General features: G+C 54.0%; 1 protein-coding gene across 10 annotated transcripts in view; it reads left to right on the top strand.

Moving 5' to 3' along the window:
* Positions 1-24,087, top strand: part of Crocc (ciliary rootlet coiled-coil, rootletin) — a 46,694-nt gene that overhangs the window by 14,482 nt on the left and 8,125 nt on the right. For 7 of the 10 annotated variants that reach the window (XM_036177607.1, XM_036177610.1, XM_036177602.1 and 4 more), the window contains 24 exons: positions 27-212; positions 299-382; positions 455-516; positions 596-761; positions 1,126-1,232; positions 3,888-4,124; positions 4,542-4,638; positions 5,152-5,235; positions 5,583-5,816; positions 6,312-6,511; positions 8,338-8,520; positions 10,542-10,686; positions 11,734-11,880; positions 12,203-12,433; positions 13,061-13,254; positions 13,527-13,654; positions 14,551-14,720; positions 16,576-16,755; positions 17,369-17,503; positions 17,714-17,857; positions 18,238-18,476; positions 19,018-19,177; positions 21,581-21,748; positions 23,045-23,393. In XM_036177607.1, coding sequence (XP_036033500.1) covers positions 27-212; positions 299-382; positions 455-516; positions 596-761; positions 1,126-1,232; positions 3,888-4,124; positions 4,542-4,638; positions 5,152-5,235; positions 5,583-5,816; positions 6,312-6,511; positions 8,338-8,520; positions 10,542-10,686; positions 11,734-11,880; positions 12,203-12,433; positions 13,061-13,254; positions 13,527-13,654; positions 14,551-14,720; positions 16,576-16,755; positions 17,369-17,503; positions 17,714-17,857; positions 18,238-18,476; positions 19,018-19,177; positions 21,581-21,748; positions 23,045-23,393 — 4,030 coding nt within the window. The remainder of the gene's footprint in view (positions 1-26; positions 213-298; positions 383-454; positions 517-595; positions 762-1,125; positions 1,233-3,887; positions 4,125-4,541; positions 4,639-5,151; positions 5,236-5,582; positions 5,817-6,311; positions 6,512-8,337; positions 8,521-10,541; positions 10,687-11,733; positions 11,881-12,202; positions 12,434-13,060; positions 13,255-13,526; positions 13,655-14,550; positions 14,721-16,575; positions 16,756-17,368; positions 17,504-17,713; positions 17,858-18,237; positions 18,477-19,017; positions 19,178-21,580; positions 21,749-23,044; positions 23,394-24,087) is intronic. The other 3 variants (XM_036177608.1, XM_036177609.1, XM_036177603.1) reach the window with 2 other exon arrangements.

Below are 24,087 nucleotides of genomic sequence, written 5' to 3'. Positions count from 1 at the left end.
CTTGAAGCACAGGACTCTCCCTGCAGCTGGAGCAGGCTGTGCGGCTGGAGACTGGGGAGCTGGAGGCGCTGGAGCCCAAGGGGCTGGTGCGGCAGAGCGTGGAGCTGCGGAGGCAGCTGCAGGAGGAGCAGGCTTCCTACCGACGCAAGCTGCAGGCCTACCAGGAGGGCCAGCAGCGGCAAGCCCAGCTAGTGCAGCGGCTGCAGGCCAAGGTCAGGGCTGCCCACCCCACCCCTGCCTCACTCTGCTTCATTCGGCCCTCACTCCTGGGCTCACACCACTCCCTGCACATTGCCAGATTCTGCAGTACAAGAAACAGTGCTCAGAGCTGGAGCAGCAGCTGCTGGAGAAGTCCACTGAGCTGGAGCAGCAGCGCCTGAGGGTGGGTGCCAAGGTGGGGCAGGCACAGGCCTCCCTCCTCCTGCCTGTCCTGACTCCCCTCTTCCTCGCCTAGGACACAGAACACAGCCAGGACCTGGACAGCGCCCTTCTGCGTCTAGAGGAGGAGCAGCAGAGGTGAGGGTGGGGAACAGCCAGTGGGTGGCCTCCTGGACAAGTGAACAAGTGCTCACCCACCCCCATCTGGCTCTCCCAGAAGTGCCAGCCTGGCCCAGGTGAATGCCATGCTGAGAGAGCAGCTGGACCAGGCAAGCTCAGCCAACCAGACTCTGAGCGAGGACATTCGCAAGGTGACCAGTGACTGGACCCGCAGCTGCAAGGAGCTGGAACAGAGGGAGGCAGCATGGAGGCGGGAGGAAGAGGTAAGCGGGGTGCCAGTGGGTAGCATGACAGTGGGGGGACCCTGCAGAGGGTTGGATCAAAGCTGGCAAGGGATAGGGAACCTGACCATGTGAGCACAGTGGTCACGGTCATCAAGAGAGAACTGGCCTTGGATACGTAAGCCCTGGGCCAGGTTCTCAGTTTCTTCTATTCCTCATGACGAGGTGCTGACATTGTGTCCTGTAGACAGTTAAGTGACCAGTCCATGGTCATGGTCACACCCTGCTGGCTGGGAGGACAACCAGGTCCATTGGGGAAACACAGACCCTTCCGTAGGTCAGCTGGCGGGGCACTGGGGCGGGAAAGCAGCCGTGTCCCCAGAGCCCTGTGTGTCTCTCTCCACAGTCCTTCAACACCTACTTCAGCAAAGAGCACAGCCGTCTGCTCCTCCTCTGGCGGCAGGTCATGGGGCTCCGACGGCTGGTCGGTGAGGTGAAGATGGGCACGGAGAGGTGAGGCCTGGCTGCCGGGGGTCATGGGGTGCACCCTTCCATGGGCTGCCTCTGGGGATGGGGAGGCAGCTTGCAGGAAGAGAGGCAGTCAGCTTTGCTGGGGCTCAGCTGGACTGTGCTCCTCCTACAATATTTAATCTAGCATTCAGTGCCCCTCTGAGGCATCAAAGATCAGAGAGGCAGAGTGAGCGTCTCAGATCACACAGCAGAGAGCGGTCTGTGTAGTTGGACTTTCCTCTGCCTGCCAGCTCACAAATAATGACACAAGACTTACTATTAATTATGAAAGTGCGGCCTTAGCTTAGGCTTGTCCCACTAGCTCTCTTAATTTAACCTGTTTCTTCTAATCTACATTCTGCTAAGTGGCTCAGGTGCCTCTCCTCTATACTGTATATCCAACTTCTTCAGTGTCTAGCTGGTGCCTTTCTCGCGCCTAGATTCATCCCGAGCTCCTTTCTGCCCTTTTCTCTCCTGCCTAGCTATTGGCCATTCAGCTGTTTACTAAACCAACTACAGCGATACATCTTCACACAGTGTAAACAAATATTCTGCAACATAGCTGAGTTTGGGTTTGAAGCCTGACTCCCTTTTTGTCTTTACAGTTTGTTTGAATCAGGAGCTGTAGGTATTCATAAAATGTGATTAAAATTTTTTTTGAGACAGCATCTCACTCTGTAGCTCTGGCTAGTCTCCAGTTCAGAGATCCACCTGTTCTGCTTCCTGAATGCTGGGATTAAAGGTGTGCATTACCATGCTCAGCAGATTTTTAAAGTTTTGAATCTTTTTTCTTTCTTGGAGTCGTTTGTGTTCCAGGCTGTCCTGGAACTCACTGTACAGGATGATGGCTTTGAATTTTGTCCTGTTTCCATTGGTGTGCTGGAGTTATAGGCGTGTAACTCCCCATGCCAAGTTTATGTGTTGCTGGGGACTGAACCTAGGACTTGGCATTTGTTAGGCAAGCCCTCAATCTACAGAGCGATGGTCCCAGCCCAGGACTTGGATCTTTTCTTCCAAGTGCTGGGAATATGGGTCTGCGTCACACACCACACCTGTCAACATCTTTCTTCCCTTAAGCCTCTTACCTGTCCAGGGAACAGCCAGCTGTCCTGGGGATTCCTGAAGTCTAGCCTTTGCTGCCTCCTGCCTGTGTGCATGAGCCTGCACAGATCCACGGCTAGAGCTGCAGATTGCTTTTTCCTTGGCAAGACTCGGACCCCAGCAGTGCAGTGTTCCCCCACAGGAGGCCTCTGGGCCTGGGGCAGGTATCTGCAGCCTGTGATGGTGTTTCTGGCTCAATGCCAGGCTGAAAACTACATCGGAAGTGTTTGATAGTATGCTTGACCTACTGTGTGTTATCTAGAATCTATGAGGCACTCCCCTGCCTCCTGCTGTTGGAAGCTCAGCACTGCACTTCAGAGTGAGTGAGCGTACATTGGGGTTTTAAAGTGGGCCTTGTTTTTAATTTGAGAAAGGATCTCATTGTATAGCCTTGTGTCACCTTGAGCTTGAACTGTAGACTAGGCTCGTCTCACACTCACAGAGAATCCTTCTGCCTCCACCTCCCAAATTCTGTGATTAAAGGCATGTACCACTGGCCGAGTGGTGGTGGTGGTGTGGTGGGGGGGGCGCGGTAGCGGCGGCAGCACAGACCTTTAGTCTCAGGAGGCAGAGTCTTTTGGCATATACTCTTGTGTATAAATCTTATCTTTGCTTCTTCTTCATTTTGCTTTTACAGTGTGTGTGTGTGTGTGTGTGTGTGTGTGTGTGTGTGTGTGTGTGTGTGTGTGTATGTACATGTGTGGTAGCCAAGAACAACTTTTGGGGAGTCAGCTCTCTCCTTCCACCATGTAGGTCATCAAGATCAAACCCAGGTCATCAGGCTTTGCAGCAGGCACCTTTATCCCTAAGCCATTTCAGTCCCTAATACCTGTTTTTGGAGATGAGATCTCAGCCTGGATACTATCTTACTTTGGTCTCCTGAGAACTTTGTACTTCCATCTGACTCAACTTTGCTGTTTTTTGTTGTTGTTGTTTTTGTTATTGCTGTTCAAGACAGGGTTTCTCTGTACATCCCTGTCTTTCATGGAACTCACTCTGTAAACCAGGCTGGTCTTGAACTCACAGAGATCTGCCTGCCTTGATCTCCTGGGTGCTGGGATTAAAGGTGTGCACCACCACTGCTCAGCTAACTTTGCTGTTCTTGAAGAATCCTTCCTCATGTGATCATTTTCCTGGGAGGTGCACACATCAGGAGTAGCTTCCCCATTGGTTTTTCTTGGCTGTAGGATCCACTGACTGGACCATTTATTTCCTTTTCATGGATGTTTTGGTATCTCCAGGATTGCCACACATGCTATGCTACCGTTGTCATCTGTGACCGCCTTGTGCTGAGCCTATCTGAAGATGCATTCTTAGATGCAAAGGGCCCAGGTGTTCATACCTTTCAGGGATTTTCCTAATTGCCCTCCCCTGTGGCTCTGCCCACTTGTCCTTCATCAGCGGTATAGGGGACAGCCAGTTTCTCCACAGCCTCACCCATGTTGGGCATAATGTGATTTTATTTCCATAATCTGATAGTGACAGATAATGTTACAGTGTAGTTTTGATTTTTACTTAGGGAGTACCCCTATACCCCCGTATTCTGCTTTCTCTCAGAGACCTACTGCAGCTGGGAGGGGAGCTAGTCCAGACATCCCGGGCTGTCCAGGAGGTGGGCCTGGAACTGAGTGCCAGCCTGCAGCGGGCTGAGAGCCGGGCTGAGGCGGCTCTGGAGAAGCAAACACTGCTGCAGGCCCAGCTAGAGGAGCAGCTACGGGCCAAGCTGCTCCGGGAGAAGGACCTGGCCCAGCTGCAGGTGCAGAGTGACCTGGACAAGGCTGACCTTAGTGCCAGGTGGGTGGCAGCAGGCCCATCTGTGGCCAACTCCCCTGCAGAGGGGTCACCTGGGGACTCAGAGGGGAGTGTGTACACCAGGGCTGGGCCCTTCCCCAGGCACCGGGTTTGAGGTTCAGAGGACTGGGGTCTAGACGTACTGCAGGCAGTTCAACCTCTAATGACATGTATGACCTCAACTCCTGCCTCCCGGGTGAGCCCCCACTGCTCTGTCATGAGACTCAGCCAGCAGTAACCTCACTCCCATTTTGCAGCTGAGAAATCAGAGGCCCTCAGGTGATGAGTGACTTACTCCAGGTCCCATACCTGGGGAGGTGGATCCTAGGGTCCTTGTTCAGTTTTGGGAAACACAGAGGACATATGCTGGATTGAGAAGTGGAGGCAGCCCCCCATTCACCTCTTTGCTCCTTCCTTCAGAGTGACAGAGCTGGCCCTGTCCGTGGAGCACCTTCAGAACCAGAACACAGAGAAGGATCAGGTCAACAGGACCCTTTCTGACAAGTTGGAGGCCCTGGTGAGATGTGGCAACATGATGTGGCACCGGCCAAATCCATGGCTACTGGCTGAGGGCCAGGCTGCCTGGGCTGTGTTGAATGTGCCACCCAGGGTGGGTGCTGTCCTCACAGTGCATGTCAGGCTTTCCACAGTGACATTCACCTCCTCTGTGCCCTCCCACCCCCCTGCAGCAGGCCATTACACGGCTGAGGAAACCAAAGCCCAGGGTCTCCAATCCAGTATGGGGAGTCAGGACTTGGACCCCCTCTTGAGCTCCCAGGGGACCGCCACTGCCTCCCCCCAGATACATACCTCCAGGGCACTGCCTGGGCTCTACACCTCCTTTTGGGGCAGGGCTTGGGTTCTTCTTCACTAGGTCATGTGACTGGAACAGGGCACTGTACTTTTCTGGGCTTCATGTGTTCGGTGAGGGCAGCTGGCCTGTGGGTATAGCCATAAATGCCACTGCAGAGGGAAGGAAGAAGTGACTTCATACTTTGGCAGGACTGTGACCAACCTTTCTTGTCACTAGGAGTCTCTGCGGCTCCAGGAGCAGGCAGCTCTGGACTCTGAGGATGGAGAGGGGCTGCAGCAGATGCTGAGGGACCTAGCACAGGTATGGTTACAGCCCACACAGGGCTGGCCAAACAGTTCTGAGCCTCTGCCACACCCTTGGGAGCCTTGGGATGAACTAGAAGTGGGTGGGGCCTATGCACTGTGGCTGCTGTCTGCTGTCTGCTGTGAACCTCTGCTGGCTCACCCAGCCTTGCCCCATGGAACCCCTATGAGGCTGCGAGGACAGTGAAGGACAGTGAATGGTAGGCCTTTCCTGGAGGCCTACATTCTGCCAGAGATGGACTCAGGAAGGCTTCTTGGGAGAAGGGGCATGTGGGAAGTGTCAAGTTGCCTCGCTTATGCCTGTGACCAGCTAACCCCGACTCCCCTTTTCTCCTTCCCCCCAAGGCTGCCCTATCGGACACAGAGAGTGGTGTCCAGCTCAGCAGCTCCGGGCGCACTGGGGACACCTCTGATGGCAGCCTGCGGGGCCTCTCTGGGCCGCGGACCCCGACCCCACCACGGCACTCCTCTCCGGGTCGAGGTCGTTCTCCGCGCCGAGGCCTGTCCCCAGCCTGCTCCGACTCCTCCACGCTCACGCTGATCCACTCCGCCCTGCACAAGCGCCAGCTGCAGGTCCAGGTATTAACGGTCCTAAGCATCCCGCAACCAGGGACCCTGGGGGCGGGACTGGGGCCCTGAAAAAAAAACGGCTGCTGATCGAGAGTTACAGATAGAATCTGAGCCCGGAGTGCCTGGATGGTTGGGAGCGCCTCAGAAAAGGGACTGGAGCCCTCAGAAAAGGAGATAAAGCTTGGGGCCAGGACCCTAACACAAGTCTGGGAGGAAGAATCTGAGCCTAGGACAAAGGGAGCTTGGGAACCAGGGTTGCTGGGAGGGAGCGAGGGGGCGGGGCCTGGGCTCTCGGTGGGTGGAGTCAGCATCTAGGGGCCGGTGTTCCTGGGCGGTTTTCCATACCGGACCCTGGGGGCGCTAGTTGGAGTTGCCGGGTTGGCAGGGAGGTGAGGACACAGGAGTGGAGGGGTGCCCTCCGCTGCCTTAGGCATGTCCAATGCTATGGAGTTGTTGGGAGAGAGTGAGTGGGCTCTTCCAGACCCCGTCACCCCCATACTCCAGGACATGCGTGGGCGCTACGAAGCCAGCCAAGACCTGCTGGGCACTGTGCGCAAGCAGCTCAGTGACAGCGAGAGTGAGCGGCGCGGCCTAGAGGAGCAGCTGCAGCGCCTGCAGGACCAGACAGCGGTCACAGCCCGGGCCCAAGAGGATGCGCTGCGTGAGGCCCAGCGCCTGCGCAGTGCCAACGAGCTCCTGAGCAGGTGCGAGGCCTACGGGTCAGCAGGAGGCCTTGGGCCTAGCCAGCCAGGCCTTTCAGCCGGAGGGTCCCTACCATCCAGGTGAAAAAAATTGACAGTTTTCAAGGAAGTAAAAACAGTTCTTGTTACCGTAGCCACATTGCAAGTGCCTTCATTGCCAAATGTGACTATGGAACATTCTAGAATTTCGCTGTCAAGTGCTGTTCTGAACTGTTTCCTGTTGGTTGGTTGCTTCCTGCTGGGAATTGAACCGAAGCCTGGTGCATGCCAGGGAAGTACTCTATCACTGAGCTACATCCCAGCCAAACTAGAGACAGCTTTTTGTTTGTTACTATTTGTCTGAGTTTTATTATTTTTTTTGAGACAGAGCCTTGCTTTGTAGCCCTGGCTGGCTTAGAACTGCTATATAACCTGGGCTGACCTCAAACTGGGGGCAGTCCTCTTAAGTGCTGGATTTCGGATGTGAGCTACTAGTTCCTTCTTTTCTTAGGGACTTATTTGTTTTTGAGACAGGGTCTCACTATGTAGCCCTGGCTGGCCTGGAACTCCCTATATAGACCAGGTTGGGCTTGCACTGCCGGAGATCCGCCTGCCTCTGCCTCCCTAATGCTGGGACTAAAGGTGTGCACCACTATGCCCAGCCCTGGTAGAGACAGTTTAAAAGAAGAAGAAGAAGGTGATGATGATGATGATGATGTGGATATGTGCACTCCTAGAAGCAGAGCTGTCAGCTAGATCCCTGTGGATCTGAGGTTTGAGGTGACTGTGAGCCACCCTGGGTGGATGCTGAGAGATGAGCTAGTCCTACAAGAGCAGCTTGTGCTCAAGAGGAGTGTTATCCTTGATTTTCACTCATATGCCATCACACACACAGAGAGAGAGAGAGAGAAAGAACAAAAAACAAACAAACAAAAACCCTGGTGGAGTTCTGGTTTTGCCTTCCATAGACCTGGCAGTATGGAAGCACAGTAGGTGTGCATGTGTGCATTTGTATACCCACTGTGTTCCAGGCTGTGTGGCACTGCTGTGCCCATGTTATCTCAGGTTTATGTGACTCTGTCAGAGCTGTCATCAGCTGGAAAAAGACACCCCAGATTCACGCTCTGAGTGTGGATGAAGTGGCAGTGTGGCTCAGCTGGGACCAAGCCTTTGATTTCCTTGTGTGGGAGGGAACTGGGTCTTTTAAAGGTTGTGTCCTTGGTGAGAAACCCATTTTGCATTCTGCTGTCTTAATATCATGCCACAAGCTGTTTTTCACCTTGGTATTTAGTATATTTGGAGGTGGCCACCCTGTAATAAAGAGGTGGGCAGCCCTTAGCCTGATCTCCAAACCCTGGCTGACAAGGGAGCCCCAGCCTCTGCACTGGACCACTGGAGCTGGGGAAGGTGGCAACTCCCTGGCACACTGGCACATGCTGCTGCTCTGTGCTGTGTGAAGCTCTGGGATCCAGACAGAGCCAGCTCTGTCCAGCTTGCCAGGATTGAGGGTGATAGATGACGCTGGCCATACAGCTTAGAACTGGCATCCAAGATGCCTGTGTGTCCTAGGAGCCTGGCTCTGGCCTGTCCCCCTGCTGGGGTACTTGCAGGCGACACCAGTATCTTCTCCAATTCCTCTGGGTCTATAGGGATGCAAACTTGGGAGGAAAGCCATTCTCAGTGCCAGGTGATGTGAGTGAGATGAGTTAGCTGTGAGAAGCACCAGGGAAGGCTTCCTGGAGGCAGTGTCCTGGAGGACAGAGGATGTGGTCAGAGGAGTCAGTCCAACCACCTTCCCTGGTGGAGAGCAGCCTCAGAAAAGCCCTCCTTTCTCCTTGCTTGTCCCATAGGGAGAAGGGCAGCCTGGCCCACAGCCTGCAGGTGACCCAGCAGCAGGCTGAGGAGCTGCGCCAGGAGCTGGAAAAGCTGCAGGCTGCCCAGGAGGAGCTGAGGCGTCAGCACACACAGTTGGAGGATGAGCAAGAGGACTCGGTGCAGGAGGGCGCCCGGGCCCGAAGAGAACTGGAGCGCAGGTGGGTCCCTGCTTACCTAGGCTCTTTCCATTGCACCTCTTGGGACTGTGGGCATCATATTCTCTAGACTGCTTCCTGTTGTCTGGGGGCAACAACATCTTTAGGGGACCCTGAGAAAACCAAGATAATGGTCAATCCTGAGAGAGTTAGCTGTTGTCCGGTTTTGGTGTGATGGGAAAATGTAGGGCTTATCTGTAGTTGTGGCTGGAGTAGTCTCTGAGACTGGACCATCTCAGTCAGCAGCCTTGAAGTTGTTCTGGATGTAGAATTCTGAGGAAACTGCAACAGAGGTGCTCTGAGAGGCTGGAATCACCTGAGCCACCCATTTTCACTGGTGTCTGGTCCCCTTGCTCTGAAAATACATGAACTTTCAAAGGAAACATACATATCTTTATTAACACAACTATGACTGGGCATTGTATACAAAAGATGACTTTTTTTATTTTATGTTTGAGCAGATAAAATGTATGTCATCCCGGGGTTGGGGATTTAGCTCAGTGGTACAGCGCTTGCCTAGCAAGCACAAGGCCCTGGGTTCGGTCCTCAGCTCCGGGGGGTGGGGGTGGGGGGGGGGGGGGGGTGGAATATATGTCATCTGTTTTGTAGTTTTTCTAGGTTTCTTTCTTTATGTCTATAGCCAGGATTTTCAGGGGGTCTTCCCTGATCAAACCTGACTGTGCCTCTTTAACCATGAGGAAACAAAAACATAACCTCTTCCCCAAAGCAATACATTTTCTGGCTTCCTTTTTAAAGTTAAGGCATTCCTAAAGTATCTCAGCTGGTTTAATTCAGCAGTCCTTTCCATAATCCAGTGCCTCTCAGCTGCTGTCATTCTCTGTTCATCAGCATTCAAAAAATTCAAAATTACAAAGCACCATATAAAGTCCAAACCCCCTGTGTTATAATATTTCCATCCTTATGTGTCTTATTTTTTATGTTATTATTTTCATTTATTTATTTATTTATTTATTTATTTATTTATTTATTTATTTTTTTTTTTTTTTGCCAGAGCTAAGGACTGAACCCAGGGCCTTGCGCTTTGCTAGGCAAGCACTCTACCACTGAGCTAAATCCCCAACCCCATTACTCTTTTTAAAGACTTTATTAATTATAAACTATTTTTTTCTATGACTGTCTATACCCATTTTCTTTTCTTTCTTCAGCAACTAAGCACATTTTAAAACACATTATATCTTTTTAGAGGTTTTCTGTGTCTGGACCTGGCCTTACTAAGCATCTGCAGTGTTTTCTGATGGTGTAAGATAAATCTTAAACTGCTGTGTCAGTCACCAGCTTAGCTTATCGCGTGGTGCTGGCGCTGGTGCATGGCACTAGAGGCTGGCTCCAGCCCTCAGGCAGTTTCTATACACTGAGCCTACCCAAGCGATTTTGGTCACCAGGAAGCTACACCAGGAACCACATTTGACTCAGTTTTCCAAACTTTTTTTTTAGGTTTCTCAGGCCTTATGTGGATATATGAGGCTAGATGTTGGGTGCCATATGTAGACAGACTTTTCTTTTTGGGTCACCAGCTCATGGAGGGGCTAGAGAGAAGGCTCAGCAGTTAGCTGTTCTTCCAGAGGACCTGGGTTCAATTCCCAGCACCAACATGGCAGCTCAAAACTGTCTGTAACTCTACTTCCAGGGATTCTGACACCCTCATACAGACATACATGTAGGCAAAACACCAATACACATAAAATCATTTTAAAAAATGACACAGAGACTTAATATTAATTATGAAGGCTCGGCCTTAGCTTAGGCTTGTTTCTAACTAGCTCTTATAACTTAAATTGATCCATTTTTTAAATCTACATTCTTCCACACGCTTATTACCTCATCTCCATTATGCCCATCCTGGTTTTTCTGCACCTGATTGCCAACTCTGCCTTTCTTCTTCCCAGAGCTCTCTCTGTCCAGAAGTCCCTGCTATACCTCCTGCCTAGCTATTGGCCATTTAGCTTCTTATTAAACCAATCACAGTGTAAAGGAATATGCCACAACAGCCCTCTGTCCCACAGCCACAGGCAGCTGGAGCAGTTGGAAGTGAAGCGCTCAGGACTGGCTAAGGAGCTGGTGGAGGTGCGAGAGGCACTGAGCTGTGCCATACTTCAGAGGGATGTGCTACAGGCAGAGAAGGCAGAGGTGGCCGAGGCACTGACCAAGGTGAGTCCTGTCAGCTGCACAACTCATGGCTCTTCCACTGGCTACAGGCTGACCGTACTCGGGCTACTGTCTGAGCATGTCACTGCCCTCTTCCTCTGGATACAAACTGACTTTTTACTTTATTGTCTATTTATTTATTTTTAATTTTTTTGGTTTTTTTAAGACAGGGTTTCTCTGTGTTGCCCTGGCTATCCTGGAACTCTCTTTGTAGACCAGGTTGGCCTTGAACTCACAGAGATCCACCTGCCTCTGCCTCCCAAGTGCTGGAATTAAAGGCGTGCGTGCACCACCACCACCCAGCTCACTTTTTATTTTTATTTATTTTTTTATTTGTTAAATAAAACCCCAGTCCCTCATGTGTGTGTGTGTGTGTGTGTGTATGTGTGTGTGTGTGTGTGTGTTGGAGCACAAGTGTGTGCTTTGACAATTGTCTGGAGGACAAGACAGCCTTGATGTCCATCCATGCCTTCCACCGTATTTATGGTCCATCATTGTTTCCTGCTGTGTATACTACACTAGCTGGATCTTGACCTTCGGAGGACTCTTCTGTCTGTCCCCCATTTGCTGTAGGAATGCTGGGATTTTACTTGTTAACTTCTGCATACAGCTTGTACATGGATTCTGGGGATTTGAACTCATGATCTTATATACTTGAGCAGCAAGAATTTTACCCACTGAGCCATCTCCTAGCCCCACAGGCTGACTTTTGACCCAGTCCACAGATCCCTGCTTCTTCAGGAGCTCCTTGGACTAGAGCTTGAAGCTCAGGGTCCCTTGGTCCTTTGTGTGGAGATGGGTCCTGGGACTGAGGAAGTTGGGGCCATTGTCTTGAGAGTCCTCTGAAGGTGCTTGTCCCACTTCTGGCGACCTAGGCTCTACATGATGGCCTTCTAAGCTGCGTTTGGAGACTTCTCTGACCCCTGGCTCTGCCTCTTAGTCCTTTCTTTCAGATAGCCTCCCAGTCTGTGGCCATCTTTGATGGGATTGCCTGACTCCCATCAACCCTTTTTCTTTGGCCCCGACCCTGCTTCCCTGTCCCCACTGCAGACCGAGGCTGGCCGTGCGCAGCTAGAGCTCTCCCTGACCAAGCTGAGGGTAGAGGAGGCTTCCCTTCGAGACTCCCTGTCCAAAATGAGTGCCCTCAATGAGAGTCTCGCCCAGGACAAGCTGGAGTTAAACCGCCTCATGGCCCAGGTATACTCTGCACCAGCCACATGTCCCCTCCACCAGGGAGATACCACAGAGGCATGCTGGGGCTTCCACACCCTACCCTGTCTGTCCTGCTGTCCACCTCTCATCCAGTCTGTCTTTCTTTGCCTCTGTTTTGTACATTATAGAAGGATGCCCAGGTGGCCCTGCTCTATTTTGATCCTTTGTTCTCCGCACCATGGACATTCTTCCTTCAACTTAGGGAGCCTCCCCTGGACTGGCTGTGACCATTGGTGGGATTGGAGGGGGCATCCCTGGTCCTGGGAGGGTCCCCTTGCTTCCCCAGACCTTTATCCATATCCTGCAGCTAGAGGAAGAAAAAGCGGCACTCCTGGACCGACAGCAGCAGGCAGAGCATGCCACTACATTTGCTCTGGAGGAGCAGGAACGGCTGGAGCAGCTGAGGCTGGAGCAGGAGGTGGAGCGCCAGGGTCTGGAGGGCTCCTTGTGTGCAGCTGAGCAGGCCCGGGAGGCACTGGAGCAGCAGCTCCTTGCATTACGCAGTGAACGGAGTCATCTGCAGGAGCAGTTGGCCCAGGTGGGCTGAGCTCCCGTGCAGCTGTGTGGGTAGGGGCTCCTGGCCACTCACATGCTAGTCCAGGATAAGCCCCAGGCTCAGGCGCTTGCCTCTGCGTTCATATGCACTTCACCTCTTCTAGCTGAGGGCCTTGAACAAACTGCCCTACCCTGCATGCTTCTGCCATCCCGTCTGTCACTTAGAGGATGTGCTGGCTCTGAGCTAGCCTTGATGACGATTTATCATGTGAAGAAAGCAGAGATCCGGGGAACTGAAGCCGCACCGCTGGAAGGCAGCTTAGGGTTCCAGGGCTCCAGGGTCTGTGATGCAGCCTGTGTCCTGGGGTCCAGGGTTCCTGTGAAGAAGGTGCAGCTCCGGCTCCTCCCTGCAGCCTGCATAGCTGTGTTCAGCTTCTCAGAAAGTTTTGGGTGCAGGGCGCAGTGGGTGACTCGGGCCTGTGTTTTTTCATATGTGTGCATTTGCAGGTGTAGAAAAGGCTAGGGTTTGCCTGGGCACATACAGCACACCAGTATAGAGCTTTAACTCTTAGCCTCTTGCTGCCAGGCCAGGGCTGGACTAGACCCCCACATTAAAGTACTGCATAGTGAAGCAGCCAGGGCTTCTGCTCACAATCCCTGGGTTGGCCAGCTCTCCCGGCAGCTGAATGGACGGGACCAGGAGCTGGAGCAGGCCCTGCGGGACTCACAGCGGCAGGTGGAGGCACTGGAGCGCACAGCCCGGGAGAAGGAGGCACTGGCCAAGGAGCGGGCTGGCCTGGCTGTACAGCTAGCAGCAGCAGAGCGTGAGGGCCGGACCCTGTCGGAGGAGGCCATTCGCCTACGGTAAGGGCTTTGCCCAACTCCTGGCAGGGAGCATCCCTGGGGCCACCTCCTGACCAGCCACGCCCTGGGGTTAACCCAGAGGAGCAGTTAGTTACTTAGGAGCCACGCTTACCAACTCAGTCTAGCTCAGGTACAGTTTTCCTCGGGGAACTTGGTTCTAGCTGGACAGGTAGGCTGGCATTTGGCCCACACTGGCCACACCCTGAGTGAGACCCACAGTCCTAGGGCGGGGAGAGGCTGAGTCCCAAGGCCTCAGGGACTGTGTGTTACAGCTTGGAGAAGGAAACCCTGGAGAGCAGCTTGTTTGACGTGCAGAGGCAGCTAGCTCAGCTCGAGGCCCGCCGGGAGCAGTTAGAAGCTGACAGTCAAGCCCTGCTGCTGGCCAAAGAAACCCTGACTGGTATGAGGATCTGGGGAACACCCGGGCTCCATACTAGACTTCAGCTGTGGGTACTGGAGTCTCGAAGAGGTTAGGAGTTCCAGGTGAGGTGTGTGGCAGACCTGGCTTTCTGTCCTGAGCTGTTACCAGGATGAGGTGAAGGAGCTCGTGAAGGCCTTGGCAAAGTGCCTGACTCAGCCAACTGTGGCTGCTGTTTCTTCGTCATCAGGGAGGCTGGAGAGTTCTAAGGTCCCTCTAGAACCATCAGCTGCTTCTATGAATCAGCCTCAAGGTCCCAGCCCAAGGTCCCCACATGCTCCCCACTCTCAATCCTTCCAGCTCAGCAAAGGTAAAGCTCAGCCAGCTAAGCTCCTGCTTGGCTCATGGAAATTGACTTTCCTGAGTCAGACAGGCCCAGGGAGGGCAGTGCTGCTGGGCTTCCCACCTGGGCAGTGCCCTTCCTGATCAGGTGGGACACACCTCCCTCTTTGCATTCAGTGAGGGCTGCTGTTGTCACTGATGGAGACACTCCTTTGAGTGCTGCTGGTGCTGGAGCCTCCTCTCTGACAGGATGAGGTTAAACTAACAGGGCACATCATTTGTGACGTGCAGGGATGGATGGAGTGCTCACAGCTGCTTGACCCATGGGTGTCACTGCACTTTTGATACCCTTCCCCTCCATCTAGCACTGCTCATCAGGCATTTTATCCCTTGTACATGCGGGGAACAGAGCCGGTGAGCCCATGTGGGAAACTGGCATCCAGAGGGGGTGAGCCACTTGTCTAAGAAACTCAGTGTAGGTGCCAGGCAAGCTCTCTTCCCTCAGATTTTGCCCACGTGGCTCCTCTGGCCCAGGTCTGTTGTCCCAGAGGGAGATTGTGACTTAGCCCTGTCTTCCTGCCATCCCTCTTGTGCAGGGGAGCTGGCAGGCCTGCGGCAGCAGGTCACAGCCGCCGAAGAGAAAGCAGCCTTGGACAAGGAGCTGATGACCCAGAAGCTGGTGCAGGCTGAGCGGGAGGCACAGGCTTCTCTGCGGGAGCAACAGGCAGCCCATGAGGAAGACCTTCAGAGACTCCAGCGTGAGAAGGTTTGGTCAGCTGGGGAGGAGTAGGCCGGGCTCTGAGCTCACTGTCTCTGCTCTGGGGAGGCATCTTTCTTGCTCTGCCTCACTTTCTACATCTGTCAAACAGGACTTCATGTCTGCCATAGAGGCCCTGGGGACAGCTGGGAAGATCTGTGGGAGTGAGTTGTCCTTATCAGATGGGTAGAGTTCCAGGCTCCAAATTAGGTCCAATCCTAGTGAGCCTGATGGAGACCCATAGCCATACCTGAGCAAGACCAGTATAACATTTAGCAGAAAGCAGGCTGGGCGTGGTGGTGCACACCTTTAGTCCTATCACTCAGAAGGCAGGGATAGGCAGATCTCTGAGAGTTTGAGGCCAGCCTGGTCTACATAGTTCCAGAACAACCAAGGCTACATGGTGAGATCTTGTCTCAAAACAAAACAAACAAACATACAGTAAAAGGCTACATTCATTTACTAAGGTTCAAGAATGACAAGGTGAGACATACCAGGGAAATCATTTGAACACTGATTCTATGCTTATGTTTCCTGAGTCTGTGTCTGATCTTGGCCTCACTCCACTGATGCTATATAAGGTTTTTGTTCCTTCATTTTCCCACCCGCAGAAATCGGGTAGATTGCTATGGGGTCTTGAGTGTGAAGGGGTTAGTGTAGCAACAGCACTTAGTAAATTTCCTGTCAGTTCCTGTTCTTGGGGTGCTCTCCAGAGTGGTCTGCCGGACAAGGACCTTTAGAAACCCAGCCTGGTCAGGGCTGCCTCCAACAGTTTCATGTTCTCACTGCAGGACTCCTATAAAGTGGTGTGAGAGATGCCCCAGCCTCCATGAATTAAGGTGGAAATTATCACATGTGGCCAGTAGGTGGCAGGGTAGCACCTGAAGGCCTCACCCACCACCCTTGAGAAAGTTGTAGGGTACAGGCAGTGTGCCCTCGCCACAAGAAAGCCGTTCTTTGTCATGGCCTGTGCCATGCTCCTCGGGAGCCACATTCTGATCCCTGGCCTGTCTGTCTGGGCCTCATCAGGTGCTCCCAAGTCTGTATTCTCTTCAGCTTCCCTGCCAGTCTGGTCCTCAGAGCTCTGGCACTCCTGGAGACCAGCCCTACTCGGCTTTATGCAACCCTCTAGCTGCCTGCACAGAGCTGGCAAGATGACTTACTGGTTAAGAGCACTTGTTGCTCTTCTCAGAGGACCTGGGTTAAGCTCCCAGCAGCCACATGGCATCCATACTTCTCCATAACTTCAGTTCCAGGGAATCCAACTCCATCTTCTAACCTTCAGAGGCATCAGGCTTGCAAATGGTGCATAGACATACATGCAGACAAAACACCCATGCACATAAAATAAAGAAATCTAGGGTTGGGGATTTAGCTCAGTGGTAGAGCGCTTGCCTAGCAAGCACAAGGCCCTGGGTTCGATCCTCAGCTCAAAAAAAAAAAAAAAAAGAAAGAAAGAAAAGAAAAGAAAAAAGAAATCTAAAAGAAAGTTTAAAAAATACAATTCAGATTGTCTTTGTCCCCTTGGCTTGAGTAGCCCTCAATCCCACAGCTCGCCTGGTCTGGCCCATGGTCACCATGTCCCTGAGGATTCCTGAGGTTCCAGCCTGTTCTTCCCTCAAGGCCTCCAGGCTACACTCCTGGCCTAGTTCTCTTCTGCCTGGACGGCTCCACCCTCCCCAGGGAGCATTCTTGTCCCCAGCCCAGGCTGCTGTGCCTCCTTGCTGCATTCACAGACCTGATGTGACCTGTCACCCGTCCTGTCTCTTAGCTGTGGGTTACTCTGGCCTTTTGCTGACCTGAAGTACTCAAGGGACTTTCTGGGCCCTCCTGGTGGGTCACACAGCCTGGTTCTGGCCCTCAGGAGGCTGCATGGCGGGATCTGCAGGCAGAGCGGGCCCAGCTGCAGGCCCAGCTGCAGCAGGAGCGAGAGGAGCTGCTGGCACGGATGGAGGCCGAGAAGGAGGAGCTGAGCGAGCAGCTGGCTGCGCTGCAGCAGGAGCGGGATGAGGGCCTGCTCCTGGCCGAGAGCGACAAGCAGCAGGTCTGGGAGCCTGGGTGGCCACTGTGGCTCTCCCAGCTCTGCCCAGCAAGTCCCCCACCGCCCAGCAGCTGGAGCCCAGGAACCACCAGTTTCCTCCTGGGCCTCAGTTTTTCCCCGGCAGGGTAGGAGAGATGGAGGTCTAGCACACAGTGGCAGTGACAGGTGACACAAGGCAAGCTGTCTCACATTCTCCTGTCTCTTTGCTAGTCAGGCTGGATACCTCTGGGCTGTGCCCACAGGTGCTTGCTGACCCTCCCTCATAGTTAATTCTTGACTTCTATAAGGTAATGGAGCAGGGCAGACTGCAGCCATCTCCTGCTGTGTCGCCCTGACAAATGACATTCTCCCGAGCCATCGCTTTCTCTTCTGTAACACGGGGTCACAGAAGCCCTCGCCATGGGGTAGTTGAGGTATTAGTTAAGTCTGTAGATCATGTCCGCATCCAGGCTCCTGCTGCTGCTCCTGAACCCTATCGGAGGGCTACAGAGAGTGAACACTGTTCACTCCGCCCTGGGTCCACCCTGGGTGGACCAGTGCTGCTCCTGAGCACCGTGGGAGGCTAAGAGAAAGAACTGGCCACCCACTAAGCCCTGTCCTCCTTGCCTCTGCCTAGGCCTTGTCCCTGAAGGAGTCTGAGAAGACGGCACTGTCTGAGAAGTTGATGGGAACCCGACACAGTCTGGCTGCCATCTCTCTGGAGATGGAACGGCAGAAGCGAGATGCCCAGAGCCGGCAGGAACAGGACCGGGTAGGTAGGAAGCCAGGCCTCTATCCAAGGGGAAAGCAGCACGAGAGAAGCAGCTTCAAGGCCAGCCCCCACCCCTCACAGATGAAGAATGACTGAGGTGTAGCAGGCCTCTGGGAGGGGCTGTATTTCAGCCAGAGGGGTAGGACAGTGCAGTGGCCAGTGTTGGGGGGCCACATCCAGACTAAGAATGAGCATCCTGACTGCCTCCAGAACAGAGTGAATGCCCTGACATCCGAGCTTCGAGACCTCCGGGCCCAGCTGGAGGAGACCACGGCGGCCCATGCCCAGCAGGTCAAAGAACTCCAGGAGCAGGCTGCGGCCCTGGGCAGGCAGCGAGAGTCCTGCATGCGTGAGGTGAGCTGATGCTGCTCTGTCCTGTCAGCATGTGGGGTGCTGCCCCATGTGTGCTGGGGCTGATCCTGTGAGTGCTCCTGCAGTGAGGACAGTCAGTGACTAACCCACAGAGGAGGCCCTCAACATTTATTAAGCACCTGAGGTTTGCAAGGGGGTTTAGGGGACTCATTCACTGGACAGTCCTGATGGGGGTTGTTTGAGGCTCATGTGCTGCTACTGAGTCCAGTGTTCCTTGTCCCATACCGTAACTGAGGTCAGCCAACCAGATTAACGGGAAGTGTTGGGACCGTGGTGTCCCCTAGCCAGCCAGGGAAGTGGCGTACAAGCCATTCCTGCTATGGCCTTAGCCTGAGCGTCCTGACCCCATTCTGGACCCACAGGCAGAAGAGCTGAGGACTCAGCTGCGCCTGTTGGAGGACACGCGGGATGGGCTGCGGCGGGAGCTGTTGGAGGCTCAGCGCAAGGTTCGGGACAGCCAGGAGGGCTGTGAGGCGCATCGCCAGGAGGCCGGTGAGCTGCGGCGCAGTCTGAGTGAAGGCACCAAGGAGCGCGAGGCCCTGCGGCGTTCCAACGAGGAGCTGAGGACTGCTGTGAAGAAGGCTGAGAGCGAGCGCATCAGGTGAGAGCTGCAGAGGACTGCCTGGCCAACCAAACCCCATCCCCCAGCAGTTAAGAGTCTAACTGAGCCAGGCGGTGGTGGCGCATGCCTGTAATCCCAGCACTCGGGAGGCAGAGGCAGGTGGATCTCTGTGAGTTCGAGGCCAGCCTGGGCTACAGAGCTCCAGGACAGGCTCCAAAGCTACAGAGAAACCCTGTCTTGGAAAAAAGTCTAACGGAACCATGGTTTAGGGAACCCTATAGCTGGAGAGCCCTGGTCTGTAGGCCCAGCCTTGCAGGGAGGGCAGTTCAGTGGACAGGTGGCAGCAGGGAGGGTCGGGTCACTCTCGGGCCTCACCTGAGTCCCTTCCTGGACTCCCTCATGTGCTTCTCTGTGCCAAGGGCTTTTGGGTCAGTACAAGGGCAGCCATGTGGGCAGGCAGCACTTGGCCCACCTCGGGGCAAGATGGGCCGAGTGGGGCCAGACCCGCCAGGAGCCAGGGGAGAGCCTTGTGCACCAAGATGCTGTCCCGGACTTGGCCTCTGCCTTCTGTTCTCTCCAGCCTGAAGCTTGCCAATGAAGACAAGGAGCAGAAGCTGGCTCTCCTGGAGGAGGCTCGAATGTCCGTGGGCAAGGAGGCTGGTGAGCTGCGGGCCTCCCTGCAGGAAGTGGAGCGGTCCAGGCTGGAGGCCCGGCGGGAGCTGCAGGAACTTAGGCGGCAGGTGCGGCCCTGGCTCCTGCCCTTCCACACAGCACCCTCTCAGAGTGCCAATCCAAACCTGAGCTCAGCACGCCTTTTATCTAAGCTTGACATCCATGGGCGGGGTTTGGTGAGAGACTTTTTCTGGGGAGACACCACACACACACACACACACACACACACACACACACACACACACACCACATACCCCTACTTACCCCAGAAGGGAACCCACAGCAGACCAAAGTAATGGTTGCCCCAAAAGTCCAACTTGATGAACCAGTGGGTTTTTATAGTAATCACAGGAGCCGAAAGGATTCAAAATTGGCTGTGTCACAGAAACACCCACCCTGACGTGGGCAACAACTCCCAAAGGCTGCAGACCAGGCACTCTCTGTACAGCTTCCCTGCTAGACAGGGAGTCCCCTCCCCCATGGGTTGTTTACTCATCTGTGAGGCTGGGGAGGGGCTTTGGAGAATTTTCCAGCTTTCCATTCCCTCATGAAAGGCAGTGTTTACCTCCCCTCCCTCCTGGAGAGTGTTCAGTTCAGAGGAAACTGTGTAGAGCAGATGGGCTTTCAGGGGCTCTCTGCCCATGAACTGTGTAGATGCTATGTACCTGTGTCACATTCAGACTTGGGTGTCCCCACAGGGAGGCCCAGCAGCATCTTGTCTAGTTCTAAAGAAACCTGAGCAATAAGGGAGTGGCCCCTGGGAACCAGGTCAGGCTAGCAAACTGTGCCTCCACTTTTACAGGCCACAAGGCTCTGTCTCCACCCTTCCCTACCTTACTGTGGTAAGAAAGCAGCCATAACCTGGGCATGGTGGTGCAGGCCTGTAATCCCAGCTACTGTGGAGACTGAGGCCAGAGGGTCACAGGTTCAAGGCCTGCCTGGGCTGCAAGGCCTGTTCAAGAGCAGTCTTGACTTACTGAGACCCTGTTCAAAATAAAAAGTAAAACCAGTGAGATTATAAGTCATTAACTAAGTGAGAATGCTCACCAAAGGCATGCAGCCCTGCATCCACTGCCCAGTCCTGCCAGGAAATAAAAGTAGGTGCTGGAGAGATGGCTCAGCAGTTAAGAACACTGGCTGTTCTTCCAGAAGACCTGGGTTCGATTCCCATCACCTACATGGCAGCTCATAACTGTAATTCTAGTCCCAGGGTATCCAATACCCTCTTCTGGGCTCCACAAGGTCTGTGCACAGACATACAGATATACAGGGCAAAGTACTCACACACATAAAAAAAATAAATAAATAAGTAAAAAAATTTTTTTCCAAGACAGGATTTCTCTGTGTAACAGCCTTGGCTGCCCTGGAGCTTGCTTTGTAGACCAGGCTGTCGTTGAACTCACAGAGATCTTCTTGTCTCTGCCTCCCGAGTGCTGGGATTAAAGGTGTGCATCACCACCACACCTGGCGCATAAATTGTTTAGAAAGGAAAGTATTTATAAGAGGTTGGGTTGTAGCTCATGGGCAGGATGCTTGCCCAACATGCCAAAGCCTGTGTAAGCTCCAGCAGAAGATGGGAGATGCGCACGCACCTTAGTAGAAGCCGGAGATGGCTGAATTCTCAGCAGATCTCTGACTAGACTGCCACCCCATCACCAGCTAGCACTGATCGAGCACCAGCTCCATCCTGGGCACTGCCCACACATTGGCAACTTAAGGCTTCCCCACTCTAAAAGGCCCCGGGAACAGGAAACAGCCTATGGTCGCAATGGAGACAGCGGGTGATAGCCAGGACAGATGCTCTGAGATGGGTGGCATTCCTGAAAATACTGTCTTCTCACTTCACTCCCTCCCCAGGCCCCTCAACTCAGCAGCCAAGACTCTGCTGGGAAGCATGGTGATGGGTTCAGATCTGTCAGCCCTGTCACAGTCCTGTGGGGTGGGTGGTCCTTACCCTACCTGCTCCTGGGAGGAAGCAGGCTTAGAATATTCCCCTTGCCTGGGATCATACCCCAGCCTGCTGCTTGTGGGCTGTGTAGTAGGCAAGTCATTCAATGCTCTGGCCTGTTTTCTCTTCCATTAAATCAGGGTTAAACACACAGGGACATATGACGGTTAATTCAGTTGGTGTAAGTGCTTGTACCAGCTGGGCACACCAGAGGCACTCTGTAGCTTCCTGTGTAGAGGTGAACAGAGACCTTGGGTGCTGTGATCCCAGCTGTAGTTGCTAGGTTGGTTGGCTGTCACCTTGACCTCTTCCCTGCTGTCACCCCCACTCCCCATTAAGTGGCATACGCGCCATTGGAGCCGGGTGCTTGGAGTTTAGTGAGTTCACCAGGACAGGCTCCCCATGGACTTGGAGTGTTAAGTTGATGCCTGCATCCTAGGTCAGTCCATCCTGAGAGCCTCCTGGCCCAGGACTGGGCAGAACTGTAGGGCCAGCTGACCTCCCTGCCTGCTCTGGTTCACAGATGAAGATGCTGGCCAGTGACAATGCCAGGCTGGGCCGGGAGCTGGCAGACCTGCAGGGCCGACTGACCCAGGGCGAGCGGGCAGAGAAGGAGAGCCGGCGAGAGTTGCTGGGCCTGCGGCAGAAGCTGCTAAAAGGGGAGAGCAGCCTGGAGGCCTTGAAGCAGGAGGTACCTGGGCGGTGGGTGGGGTGGGCTGCTGTATGCCTGTGTCTTCCTTCCAGAGGACAGTGCTGAACCCGCCACCTTTGGCACTCTCCCTCAGTTGTACTAATACTAACAAGCATGAGAAACTGTAGGCCTGATGTGTGCAGACACCGAAAGGTCATGGCGAGGCTCTGAAGACGGCCCTCTTTAATTTCCCCACAGCCTGCCCGTGAGGTAGGTAATGGAAACCCCATTTTAATAGGAGAACCAGGCAGGCTCAGGAAGGCCAAGGCACCTGCTCAATGTCACACAGCCACCAGGTACACTGTGTGACTTTGACTTAGACTCTCTCTCTGTGCTTCAGAGGGCTCATCTACACTCAGGGAAGATGGGGTGAGCGGAGGGAGATGGGGCCAGTCCTGGTGTCCTGTGAGCGGAGGGAGATTGGGACAGTGTAGAAACTCACAGAGGTATCCTAATGAGAACTTAATCAGAGTCTGAGAATCTAAGCCAGCTTTACCCAGCAGGGCTGCATAAGGGGATGATTTGACCATGGGCGTGGTTACCAGGTGTGTGGAAGGGTCTACACTCGGCTCTTCGGTGTGCTTTGATCTAGGAAGGGGAGGTCTTTCGCCCCGCCCCTTGGCATTGTTATAAAAAGCCCTTTTGAAGAGCCGGAAGGGTTCGTTGGATTTTGATCCCGGTCTTCTCAAAGCTGTCCTGGGTTTCCGTCTCTCTCCTCTCTGCTACCTTTCTATCTAAGTTTCTTATTCCTTTCTGCTCTTCATAGGAACCTTGGAAAAGGTGGGAGCTGGCCTCCCACAGGGCAGGTCCTGGTGTTCTGTGAGAGGAGGGGCTGGGGCCGCCCTGGTGTCCTGGTGCTCCGTGGAGGGGCTTTCCTGTGGCACTAATGACTGAGAGATGGCCCCTTCTCTTCACCAGAGGGCAGCTTTCTGTGTGTTGCAAGTCTGTAATGGATGGCCTCTCCCTGTGGCCTTGGAGAAACCACTTAACTCTGCATGCTGTCTCATCGTGTCATCGTTAGAGAAAGGACTGTGACTCCTAAGAGTAGTTTTGGGTTCTTTGGGGAAGTATTTACTGCCTGGCACTATGTGAATGGCATTGTCATGACTAACTGCACACTACACATAAACAGCAGGGTCAAACAAGCAAATTCAAAATACCCCTCCCTCTACGGATGTTCCTACCCCTCCTCCCAGAGTGGAGACCGCTAAAGGCCCAGGTCCCTGGAGTGGCGGGCACCAGGTGGGGCCCGGCGCGGCCTCGTGACTCGGTGTCTTGGCTTCACCTCCTCCCCAGCTCCAGGGATCCCAGAGGAAGCTGCAGGAGCAAGAGGCCGAGTTCCGGGCGCGGGAGCGAGGCCTGCTGGGCTCCCTGGAGGAGGCGCGTGGCACTGAGAAGAAGCAGCTGGACGTGGCCCGCGGTCTGGAGCTGAGGCTGGAGACAGTGCGGGCCGAGACCGCGGAGCTGGGGTTGCGGCTAAGTGCGGCCGAGGGCCGGGCGCAGGGCCTGGAGGCCGAGCTTGCCCGCGTGGAGGCGCAGCGGCGGGTAGCCGAGGCCCAGCTGGGTGGCCTGCGCTCCGCCCTGCGCCGCGGCCTGGGCCTGGGCCGAGTGTCCAGCTCCCCAACTCGGGAAGCACCCGCGGGAGGTGAGTGCAGCCCAGGGCGGTGGACGCCTCTCTGAAGCCACGCCCCTTGGAGGGCCATGCGCCTTGGCGGTCTTAGACTTCTGGGTAGCTTTGTTAAGGAGGGATTCTTAGGGTCCCTTTGCCTTTTCTGAATCCTGGAACCCCATCTTCTTTGTTTTATTTTATGTTTTTGTGAGAGTACCTGAATATATGTATGTGCATCACATGCATGCCTGGTGCTGGAAGAGGCCAGAAGAGGGCATTAGATCCCCTGAAATTGGAGTTACAGATGGTTGTGAACTGCCATGTGGGTGGGAATCAAACCCGGTCCTCTGCAAGAGTAGCCAGTGCTCTTCTTAATTACTGAGCCCTCTCTCCAACCTGGAACCCCCATCTTCTGAATGGGTCTCCAGACTGTTATCTCAGCTCCACATCCCTCTACTCCAGGCCTGGGATCCTAAAATCTCCCTCATGGTAGGCACAGCCAGGCCTGACCTTCCAGGGTAGCATTGATCCATTCACATACTCAGTACTTACTAAGTACCTAGTGTGCTCAGCACACACCTGAAATAGGGCAGGAAACAGGTTGATAGGTCTCTTAGGAAGCTTAGAGTCTAGCTGTAGGAAGAGCTGTGTGAAGGGAATGGAGGACATATTGGCCTGTGGCCTAGGTACAGTAGGCAAGCAAAAATAAAGGAAGAGGCTGCTGATCAGT

This window comes from Onychomys torridus, chromosome 2 (assembly GCF_903995425.1).
Source record: "Onychomys torridus chromosome 2, mOncTor1.1, whole genome shotgun sequence".
In the NCBI taxonomy this organism is placed as follows: domain Eukaryota; kingdom Metazoa; phylum Chordata; class Mammalia; order Rodentia; family Cricetidae; genus Onychomys; species Onychomys torridus.
This window is presented reverse-complemented; position numbering and strand designations above follow the sequence as displayed.